The sequence below is a fragment of the Candoia aspera genome, chromosome 2 (assembly GCF_035149785.1).
Source record: "Candoia aspera isolate rCanAsp1 chromosome 2, rCanAsp1.hap2, whole genome shotgun sequence".
In the NCBI taxonomy this organism is placed as follows: domain Eukaryota; kingdom Metazoa; phylum Chordata; class Lepidosauria; order Squamata; family Boidae; genus Candoia; species Candoia aspera.
This window is the reverse complement of record NC_086154.1, coordinates 72,718,105-72,730,262: the sequence shown is the minus strand read 5'-3', so window position 1 is coordinate 72,730,262 and position 12,158 is coordinate 72,718,105. Positions and strand designations below refer to the sequence as shown.

General features: G+C 39.1%; 1 protein-coding gene across 3 annotated transcripts in view; it reads right to left on the bottom strand.

Annotated features, from left to right (window-relative positions):
- CAMK2A (calcium/calmodulin dependent protein kinase II alpha) overlaps positions 1–10,470 on the bottom strand; it is a 162,716-nt gene extending 152,246 nt beyond the window's left edge. For all 3 annotated transcript variants that reach the window (XM_063292200.1, XM_063292202.1, XM_063292203.1), the window contains exon 1: positions 9,102–10,470. In XM_063292200.1, the coding sequence (XP_063148270.1) occupies positions 9,102–9,163 (62 nt within the window). In that variant the 5' untranslated portion in view covers positions 9,164–10,470. The remainder of the gene's footprint in view (positions 1–9,101) is intronic.
- Between the last annotated feature and the right edge of the window lie 1,688 nt (positions 10,471–12,158).

The following is a 12,158-nucleotide window of genomic DNA, read 5'->3' as shown; positions in this document are numbered from 1 at the left end:
TTTTTTTCCTTCATCTCTGGGAATGAAATGCCTGATTATATGGTGCCTCATGATAATTCTACTCAGCCCATTCTTTCACCTGCCAGTGGGTGTGGATTCAAAGAACTCAGCAAGAGTTGTTCTATTCTTTCTTTCTTTCTTTCTTTCTTTCTTTCTTTCTTTCTTTCTTTCTTTCTTTCTTTCTTTCTCCTCCCCTCTTGCTCGGATTCCCTCCAGTTTCTTTATGAACAACACCTTTGCACATTGGTTTGCCCTCTTTGTTCCTCTCTATATACTCTCTTCCTTTGTCCTTCTATTCCTCGATAGGGGCTGAGTGACTGAGTACATTATGACTGTTATTAAGGAGAAAACCATTCTTTAGAACATCAGCTCCTCTCCATTCTTTGATTCCACAGTCATCGTAACAGGAGCTGTTCAAGAAAAAGCCAGTTTTCCCATTTTGCTAATGAAAAGAGGCTGCTGGGAATTTGGCCATGCTGTCAAATCTGAGGAATGGGAGAACACTGAATTCTGGGAAGGTTGCCTTCTCATGCGGTGAGGAGAAAGGAACGGGGGACAACCATTTAGATACACCCACTTCAGTGCCAGGAGGAATTGCACTGAGTACTGCGTTGCCACTTTTTTTCTGCTGCTTAAATCTCCCAGTCTGCATTGTGCAGAGAGATAAACCCAATTCTCACTCTTAGTAGGATGTTTTTATGCAATCAAATCTCAACTAAGTGGCAGGTTCAAAATCAGAAGGTAGGTGCTATCACTAAAGTAATAAAACAAACGCATCCAAGCAATCGCAAACAAACATGGTTATGCCAGGAATCTAAATGTGTCTTTCAACTCGTGATTTAAATTATTGTAAAGTTCTTAGTATAAAATCATAAGCAGATGTACAGCATTTTGCACAATTAAAGTCTCCCTTGCTGAAAAGCCCTGGCCATGGCTTTTGGCTTTTTGGGATGCCAAGAGATACGTAATATAAAAGACTCTGCTGTGGATTTTAAAATAGACTTTTTACTTTTTTTTACAAATAATGTCTATAAATTACCAAAATCCATTGTGTTTTTAAAAACGACATACACAATTTTCCACATGAAGTAAGTTCAAATGGAAACAACGCCAGGAAATAAAATGTAATTCAAATTGCAAATACAAAAGCAACCTCATCCCTATGATCATGTTTCAAGTACTTTCTCTCTTTCTCTCTCTCTTTTTTTTAAGTGTAGCAAAACAGGAAACCAAATTAAAGGAGCTTGTCTCCATTTGTATACTTTAATTCCTATGACAAACATGAGTAATGGTAAACATTGTAAAGGCGAGTCCTGTCTCGTTCCCCTTTGGGGTTTCTTTGTGAGTCTCAGTAAGCAAGTGGTGAGCCAGTAGACATTGATTGAACTTTAAAAAAGCTTTTGATAAAGATCTTCACAAAAACTTTCGAGCAAAGCTGGCAGCCTTGGCAGGGCTATTATCTGGCCAGTTTTCACAAACTGGTTATTACACACAAAAACCCTGGCCTCCTCCTGTCTCTCCTTGTGCCCCGTTTACCCGTGTTCTCCCAATTCCAGATGACAACATGTGGCACGGCACTAAAAGAATGCCCCCCCCCCCACTGATCCCACAGCAGAAGAACAAAAGTAGGCAGGAATGTGCACCCACATGCACACCAATCAGGATTGTACTGGTACTAATATATTGGCATGGAACAAAACAAAAATAAAGGCTGTGTTCAAGAATGATTGTGAGAATCAATTGTTGCTTAATTTCGGTAATACCCCTGAGTCACTGTATAAAGGAGAGGTGAAAGGAGAGGAAGCGGAGGGTAGGAATAAAGGTGCTTTGAGTTGGAATCATTAACCAACCTCTCAATCTTCATTGTCATCTTTATAATGTTATTTATTTATTAAACTTGTTATACTGCTGCATATTGAAGTGTCCTTGAGAGATAACGCTGCATTCTTCCTCCTGTGCAGGAAAGGACAGCTCTGAGGTGGGAGCTGAAATGAAATGTTTGCATCTAAGTCTCAGAACACCTATTGGTATTCAGAATTCACTTGGCTGGACTAGAATTCTGGGAAAGTGCATGTCTATATTCCTATTTACTAGGGCCACACATGCTTGGAAAATGATTTGGAAAAAGTGCTTTGGATCTTGTGTGAATGCCAGGAGAGCACCTCTCTGCTATTTGTTGAAGCAACTTGTAATTTTTTAGGCTTTTGCGCAGTTGTGGCTGCTTTATGAGTTGCATTAACTTTAATGAGTCAACTCCTTAAAGCAGTACCCTCTTTATAGGCTCACATGGAAGCTTGGGAAAAGATATGGCTGCTTTAATGAAAAAGAGAGAGGTACTACATAACTCTATGTTAGTTAGCTAATCATTTTGAAGTGTGCTCAGCTCTATTATTTACAGAGAAAAAGAGAATCTTTTATTTAGAAATGGAAGCAGTAGGGGGAATATTTCATTGGCTACTCAGAACTATTTAGGATTGCTACTAGCCAACAGAAGAGGCTCATGGCATATTCTAACAGACCTTAAAACCTGCAAGTTGTTTTTGAACAACTCAGAGAAAAATGACATATAAATAAACAATAAGCAGGAGACTCTGGCTTTAATGGTCATCTATAGCAACCTAAGAGAATTTTGGCTAAAATATTTTTCTTGCACTAAGGGTGCTACACATTCAAGAGCATTAAACAGGAGGCTATAGACAGATGACCACATCATAAAACAATATTGTATTCAAAGACCCCTACTGCCTACTTCAAGTAGGGCAGGTTGCCAAATCTCTGAATGTGGGTTGGGAAGCACAATATGGCAAAGTGCTTCAACTGTTTTGATGTGTTGCTTTCTACTACTGTAGAAAAAACTCCAAAATTATTCTTTGCCACTTGAAAATTGTCTTCTTTCTGGTCTGTTGGGATCTGAACCAAAACACTTTCTAGGATTGGGCAATAATTCTTTATGAAAGGGAGAGAATCTTCAGGGTAGTCATCATGGGCTCATGGTGACTACCCTAAAGATTGCCTCCCGTTCATGAAGAATTATTAGCATCTGGAAAAGAAGGCATTCAGCTCAATATATGGATGGGGATTTTAAAGTGGTTCAAATTTAACTAGAGGCAAGGATGAAAAGTAATCAAGTTTCCTGATGACCTAAATTATTAAACAATTGTGATGAAATCCAAGCGTGTATCTCTAGATTGGAAAAATCACCCCTAAAGTGAAAAAAGTGGTTTAGTGGTAATAATGTGATATATATTGAGACAAAATATGTTAACTTCAAATATCTACTAATAGAGTCTGAATGGATAGATCTTGGGTTTGTGATGGATAATTCAATTAAAAGATCAACAGTGTGTGACAGCTACGTAAAATACAAATTACACACCAGAAATAATTAAGCCAAGGATGCACCTTTATGTAAATCTATGAAGCTACTACATGTGGAATATTATGCATAGAGCTGGTTAACTCATCATGGAAGAAATATTGTTGAGCTAGAAAAACTGAAGGAAGGGCTATCAAAATGAACAAAGGGATGGGTTAAGTGATCAGTGAGAAAAATTATAGCAGGGCGCTGAGTGTTAGTATATTAAAGAATATTTCCCCCCTTTTTAATGTGTGTCTCTGTAAACCTTAAAAACTATTGAAACCCTTTCCAGAACTTGGTGACCTCACAGTAAGAATTCATGCCCTCATTATCACATGATTAGACTACTGCAATGTGTTCTACATAGGGCTGCCTTTGAAGACCACATGAAAACTGCAATTGGTACAAAATACAATGGCTCGTGTGCCTGTGATTGGCTGCCAATAGGCTTTCAAGTGCAATTTGAAGAGCTGGGTTTGGCCTACAAATCCATTTATGTTTTGTGCCAGAGTATCTCCAGGGCTTCATTCTCCTATTAGAACTGACTTGTTTGGTACATAGCAGGAAAAGCTCTTGAGGATCTAGCATTTTCCTGAGATTGGGTGTGTGTGTGTATGTGTGCGTGTGTGTTCAAAGCCAGGAGGTGGTATTTTTCTATAATGGCTCCGACATTGTAGAACAGCCTCCCTTGCCCCCAGTTAGAAACTGAATTGAGCCCGAGGCCTTTGGTTGTTGATATCATCTTTCTGATGTTGGCTGGTTTCTTACTGTCAGTTTATGTGTGGGGGAAGCTAAGCTAGTATGTGTAATGAGAATAGTGAGGTTGATTATAATTTGGGTTTTGATGTTATGGGGTTGTTGCTTGATTTTACCATGGACATTTTAGTGCTGGGGTGTTGCTGTTGTTTTAGCATTCTTGCCCATGTCTTATTACTTAAATACTATGTTATATTTGTTTTAATTTTGTTGTATGCTGTCATGAGTCTTATGGATTTGGCAGTATACAAATTTAAATAAATTTTAGACTTATTATCATTTGAACTATTTTTCTTCAAAAATAACTATTCTCCTTATTTGAAATATAGTGTATAAATGTATACTATGCACACAATACCTTTGGACCCCTCATTCCTGTTTTTGCCTTGTGACAAGAACATGTGAGCATTCTCATAGAAGTATGAATGGAACATTTGTGGCAGTAGGTTTATCAAGAAAAACAGCAAGAAAAGAGTTACTGCTGTTTTCTGCTACTGTAGGGCTTTTTATCAGAACCTAGTTGGTCACCATGGAAATAAAGATCCTGGACTGGTTAAATCTTTTGCCCACTCTAGCAAGGTTCTGATGTTCTTACAGTAAATTTATTATTGATTTCCTGGGTGAAAAGACTGCTATCAGGAACATTAGCTTAGCTAGTGGCAACAGCTGGGAACTAATGATAGGGTATTCAGAATTCTCTAATTATCCTGAGTTTGTGTGAACTCCTTTAGGACCATTGGGACCTCATTTTTGTACGAGTCCAGATAGTTGAGCAAATGAATGCGATCATATTTCAATAGTGTAATAAGCTAGAAATCTACAGCTGGAAAGGATCCAGTGAGTCATTACATCCAGCCTGTTGACCTGAGGATATTTTCCTCATTGCTCTGGGACTCTTTATCAGAGAAAAGCAAGATTTTAAAAGTGTAAATAAATAAATCAATTAGCAAGAGAGACTTCAAACATGATTCTATGGGGCTATTAATATAGTTTAGCGCTACTTGTGCTAATCTGTAGATGATTTGTATTTGCAGCGATCACCTTGCTGGCTTCTAAGACAAGGCATCATATTTACTCAATGCATCTCTTGGTTTTTCCATAACCTTCCTGTGAACAATCTCTGTATAAAACTGTATTTCTTGCCCAGTGTAGCTAATTTGACTGCAGGAGTGATTGCATTGAAAAAGCATTCTTAAAGATTAATTTAATATGCCTTTAAGACCATTTGACATAGCCATGTAGACAGTAGCATTATGTATACCCATTCTAACAGAACCCTACCTTTAGTTTTGTCATGTAAAACATGGAGATAATGCCTTTTGGTTCTGATGCAAGATCATTTTGTGTATCATGAATATACTGGAAACTTCTCCAGTTCTTAAGACTCCAACACAGGACATTTTATAAAGAAAGAAATCCATACATAGTTTGCCTTTTCTCAAGATCACTTTTGAAAGCCTTTTCCCACTTTGGCCATATGAAAAGATCAATTGGAAAACTTTTTTTACTTAACCCATATCTTGAATTGATGATAAATAGAAATGTTTATTTTTTATTTTAGATCAGTCCTTCAGTGCTGAGCCAAATTTATAAATGTGATTACTGAATGAGAAAACTTTCTGTGATAAATACTTTGTTCAGTAGAAGAGCCTGAGAAGAGATTAACCCAACTGTTTTTCCCCCTTCTTTCTAGCATGCCAAATATATATTTAGAATTTTATTTTGCTTTCTCAACCTCAAGTGCATTTGGCTTATATAACATAAAGAGCTGCATTCCCAGCTTCTTTGACCACCCTGCATACACTGACTACAGGGCAACTTTCTCCAACCTAATGTGTTGCAGATACTGTATATTAACCATTCTGTTTATTCATTATGGGATTTGTGATCCAACAATGTAAAGGGCAGCTGGTGGCGGAAAGCTGCGCTATACCCAGTTATGGCATAGGCATCCACAGTAACTAAACGTTTCATCAAAATGACAGCACAAGCATTGTGACATCATGACGCACATTCCACTCCACGTGCTTGCAACGTCATACTCCAAGTACATAAGAGGCACAGCTTCAGCCATTACACACATCATTTGTCCCCTTCCCCCCCACCCCCATTGACATCAATGAGTGATGTGTCAGTCTTTCAAACATCCAAGTGAAAAGAATGCCATGAGAAAATAACAGAGCCAGGTCTATTCACTTGACTGTAAGACTATGTTTCCATCTTAATTCTAGTGGGATTTAGAAGCCCATTGTCATGTTAAATTAAAACATATTTTTTTTCTCCAAAAAATATATTTTAGTTACAAATTGTAAATAATATGAGAAGGTCATGACATCGGGCGTTCCCAAAAAATTAAATACTTGTAAATAATACTAATGATGGTTTATCCAAAATTAAATCCTAATCCCTTAGTGCTTGAAATATGCTCTTGTTACACATCCTTTTCACAATAGTGGATTCTCAGTTTAATGACTAGGACATAAATAACCAATACAGAGGTATATGAATGCACATTCAAGGTGTAAATGCATAATTCTTTGCATTTTAAGGAAGAGAAACAATCTCTAGCAATGTCCTACATATGATATCATCCTAGAATATCTCATCTTGAAGATATGTATATTGCATGACACTTCCACAAGCTTGCCTCAAGTTAAGTGGATCTTCTCCAGCAAATTCTATTCATTTGCCCATCTTTCTAAGGAATCAGGCACTTTGCAACAACATTGAATAATATGTGAAGCAATAGCTAGGTGACATTAACAAGACCAAACGACTATGAGAAAGTCAAGGCAATAGATGCATAGCGCTTAGGTGCAGATCTGCAAAGATAGAGTCTTCCTCATGCAACATATACCGTTTTTTCCCCCTATGTCATAATCAACAACATTTCACTCCCATGAGCACATTCAACCATCCATGGGCTCCTCCATGGCAATAACATTCTTCTTTTGCTTCTCCATCCCCCACCTGTGCTAGAGTAAAGGAAGAGAAAAATGGAAGCTACACCACACCCTGTTGTCCGCTCCTGAGTGAACTAATAGAGAGTGGATGAGGATCCAGGCAGGTGTGAAAGAAAACAAAACAGCAAAAAAATTGTAATAACACTTCAGTGGCCACCAAAGAACAGTGCCTTTTTGATTCACTATTGCAGAACTCAAAATGCTGCCTACTTTTTTTCTTTCTGAGCCACGCACTATTGAAACATCCCTCTCTGCTGCAAGCCTCCTGTGTACATTCTGCAGAATCACTGTCCAAATCACCCCTCCAGGTGAGATCCCATAGAAGAGTTAGTCCAAATTTTAGAAATCACCTGAAGAACTGAGTCTGACTTTTTTCCACGTTCTTATTAAAGAAAAAAATGCTTAATAATACTTGTTAAGGAGTGGAATGAAACATATGTCTCCATTTATTGCAGAGAACTGCTCATTGACTCATATTTCAACCACCCATGCATGCTTTAATCACCAAAAATATATGTGAAAATAAATACAAGGTTTGGTGTAATCAGTAACATCTAAACCATTCAATTTAATCAACTTTTGCAAAGTTGACTTTTACTGAATTTATCCTGTCCTCTGTTTACATTGACATGTGCTAATAAAGGCATTAAATGCCCTCCCCTCTTTATGGTGCACTTTTGTCCTAAATATTTCTTCCAGTTTGGTAAATTGTATAATTGCATATATTCAAAAACCTAAGTACTTCTACACAAATGCATATACGTATGCAAAGTAGCAATGTGTGCTCATAAAGAAAGAGTAATTCCCGCAAATAGATGCAACCATATATTCAAATAAAAAGGCATATTTCCATAATATTTTGCAAATACATAAAAATGCAAAGATACAACAGAGAAGTTGAAACAAAGGAATACATTTACAGACACATGGTGAGGACAGCAAATATACCAGAGAATACATACATGATTCCAAAAGTACACAAATATATATAACGTGTGTGTGTTTGTGTGTGTATTTAGGAATCATTTACAGGATCAGAAATCCTACGAATATTGAACATACAACATGAATGTGTTCTAAAGAATGAAATACATATACTTCCAAATACTATAACTCATTAAAGCTATACATAGCTCTTGATTGGCTTCCTAGAGATCTAATTAAATAAAGTAAATCTGCACCTGCTTCACCAAGAGTAAACAGCAATATCATAATACAAACTCACAGATATTCTTATGTACACAAATACATGCTTGGACAAACACATGTGCAAACTAAAGTAAAGCAGAAGCTCATGTAACTGTGCATGCAAAGATGTGGCTTGAAATATGCAAAACGAAACATAGACCCATCAGTTGGCTGCAGTGTTGCAGCCCCGAAATAACCCTCCCTCGTGCACTGACTTGGTTGTCCCCTTGGTGCTTGTACATGGAGGTTTCAAGGGGGCTCTACACTTATCTCACCAGAAAGAGGGTTTCAGGAAAATAAGCAATGGGACGGGTGTTTGCCATTCCCAGAGAAGAAAGTGCTGTCCTTGAGAAGTTGCTCTTGGTTAGGCAATTCAAGCATGAACTTCTCCCGAATTCACAACACAACAGGATTGTTATACAGGAGCAAAGACCCCTTGTCTTCCCTGGCTGGGACTGCTCAGAACTGCAAGCAGAAACCAACGTGCACATGCCCCACTCCCAATAAGTGAACCATGTCAGCAAGCAATTGTACCCTTCCCGTGCTTATTTCCACTACTTTAATTTTAACAGCAGGCTGGTAATGTTTGCCAGCCCCCTGATTTTCTGTCTCTCTCCTAGTGCATTCTTTCTGCTCTCCTTAGTGCCTGCATTTCCCTGCTTTTCTATGAGTTTGTTGCTGTTGTTTGCTCCATTGCCTTGCCTTTTCCTTGAGATACAAACTGGACTTATTTTGGTTGAGGTTTCTAACCACCCCCATTTCTGCACAACCCAACATTTTCCATCAGATCAAACGCAGTTGTTGTTGTTTTTCCCCCAGATCTTTCTCAAACTTACTTCCCCAGCTCTTCAAAGAGCTGATATTCTTCTGTAAACCGGTTGCAGGTGATAGTTGCCATCCTGGATGGTGACAGGCTCTCCTGGCGTGAAGTTTTACTCTGGCACCTTTCCTGCCTTTGGCACACACGTTCTCCTTTTCCTCTTCGCTCCTAGTGCTGTTTGCCTCTCGGAGGTAAATAAGCGAATATGTATGATTGACAAGCCTGGAGATAATGATGAGGGCAATTTGTCTTCTCAGTCTCCCAAGCCTTCGTCAGCATCCAGTTTTCCATAGCAACCACCTCCGGAACGCCCTGGTTCTGTTGCCTGGGCAACTATTTCCCAAACACCTGCTTTGCCTGCCACTTCTGCAGCTCTCTTACGCCCTGAGTCTGTGAGTGGGGAAGCTGCATCCTGAGCTGGAAAAGAGATGGCTTGAAGGAGAAGGCTTTTGGAAACAACAAACCAACGAATGTCAATATTAAAACAAAATTAAATCATACAAATAAGAATTAACTAGGTCAAAAAGGTTACTATGGAAACTGCCGTTTCTCCATTACAGGATGGTATTCAGAAAGACAGGATGTTGTTGCCCTGGTAACTGCATCTTTTACTCCAGAAAGACAGGTGTTGCTATGTTGCCTGGCAACTGCAATAGTCCTAGGGTTTAAGGAAACATGATGCTACCTTCAGTCACAGCTTGACAGGAAAGGTGGGATAAGGGCTGCTTCTGCAGCTTCTTTTTGGTCTGGCTTAGGGTAATTAGGACTAGATACCTTTAAAGGTCCCCCCATACTTTTGGAAAGAGTAAAATATAGCAGAAAGTATCAGCATTTCTAAAATTCCAGTAGGGGGAGCAGCTAAAACTAAAGTTAATCTAGACTCTGAAAAATCTTCTGGAGCATGGCTACTCAGCTTTATTCCCAACGGAGTGTCTGGCCCAGATTTCTTGCACTTTCTGTTTTTGCACTTGTTTTGTTTTTCAGTCACTCCATGAGGAAGAGTTCATGATGCACTTGTTAGTTATAGGCAGCTGCTATTAAGGAAAAGAACCCAGATGGAAAGACATACTGCCTGGCAGACATCAGTCCCTGTGTGGGAGGGATTGTGGATTATGGCGAAGTTAAGGATCCTGAAAAGTATGCAACACATCAGTAGTCTGACATTAATCTTAAAATCTTGCCTCTAAACAGTTCAGAATTGCGTGATAGAAACTACTTACAGATTAAAGGTTGTCTTTAGTATAGGGAGAAATATAGGGAAAAATCTATTATAATGTTCAAGTGTTCCTCCTTTTTATAAGAATGATATTAACTCTGCCAGGTTGGATGGAAAATGTTTGCTCATTCCTTGTTCTTACATTTTTCCAACATTCTGGACAGGGTAAATGAAGTCCTTTCACCATAACCATGAAATGCATAAAAAGAAAATAAATCTGAGACTGTTTCATTTCTTTCAATGGCATTCAACTACTTATTCCTTCTATTATGAAGTACATTAAGGTGGTTTAGTCATACGGAGAGACTTAAGGAGGACTGAATCGCAAAGCAAATATATGAAGAGTGAATGGGTTCAGAGGAAGGAGAAGGTCGGAATGTTGTGGTTGGACAGAGTTGATCAGAACCTCAAAAAGAACAGAGAAATTGAAAGAACAAAAGGCACTCTCAATATGTGCTGGTCCAGGTACAACAATGCAAAGATGGAAAGTTATGGAGAGGTGTAGTGAATATACGCACAGACTCATCGACAAACACATGCATACGGCTTTATTTAATGAAGTAAACCAGGGAGGAAAAAATAACAAAAAAGGAAAAGATAAAAATGCAATTACAACAAGATAAATTGTACGTATAAGAGCTTCTCATGCATTTATAGATGCATATATGTGAGATTATTCACAGAATAGTTTCAGTGAAGAAAAACATATTTCACTGTAATTGTCCATGCATAATCTTTGTCTGTAGGCTGCTCATTCATAGGATGAAAGTAACATCACATCTTCGATCCACTGAGTAATTTGGGCCATATATTTCTTTTTCCAATGTTGAAGAACTAATCTCTTGGCAATAACCAGGATATTTCTGTTGTCCAGCTGTGCCCATCCCCAACCCACTGGGAAGGCCACTTCCATCTGTCTTTTTCTGCTACACATAAAAAGTGGTGTTTTCTGTCTTTTGCTGGGGCAAACCATGCTGATTCACCTGCATCTCATTTCATTGTGGCAAGTGCTTCCATGCCAATTTGCTACTGTGCTATGTGGCAGGAACAACCCCCTTCCCTATGGTTACTGGTCTGCCCTCCATGTGAAAGGCTGGGGGGGGGGGGTTGTCCCTTCTTTTTACAAATTCAGCTATGATACAATGGAACAGTGAAATAGAAACCTTTTTTTAAAAAAAAAAAAAGTGAAATTGATCATCATTCTACCACTTTCCTCTTCTAGACAGAGAAATGGTAAAACTGAACTTTTCTTTCCTATCCACTGGCACCGGATAGAAAGACATCAAGTAAAAAAGGGAGTGAGGACCCAGGGGTTGAAACAAATGGTCTACCAATGGGAACAGCATGTTCTCAAAGACTGACCCATCAGAGGAAAGCAATTGGTGCTGGTTTTCCCTGAAATAAGGGACGCGGTGGCACTGCGGGTTAAACCACTGAGCTGCCGAACGGAAGGTCGGCGGTTCGAAACCGCGCGGTGGGGTGAGCCCCCGTTGCTAGTCCCAGCTCCTGCTCACCTAGCAGTTCGAAAACATGCAAATGTGAGTAGATCAATAGGTACCGCTTCGGCAGGAAGGTAACGGCGTTCCGTGTCGTCATGCCGGCCACATGACCACGGACAGGTCCTTACGGACAACGCCAGCTCCAAGGCTTAGAAACGGAGATGAGCACCGCCCCCTAGAGTCGGACACGACTGGACTTTACGTCAAGGGAAACCTTTACCTTTACCTTTACCTTTACCTTTACCTTCCCTGAAATGGGAGGGGTAAAGAGCAGAGGAATTCACCAATCAAGAGCCATCATTATGGCTGAAGCAGAGGGAAGTACTGAAATTTGGAAAGGGATGTCTTAAGCTGACTT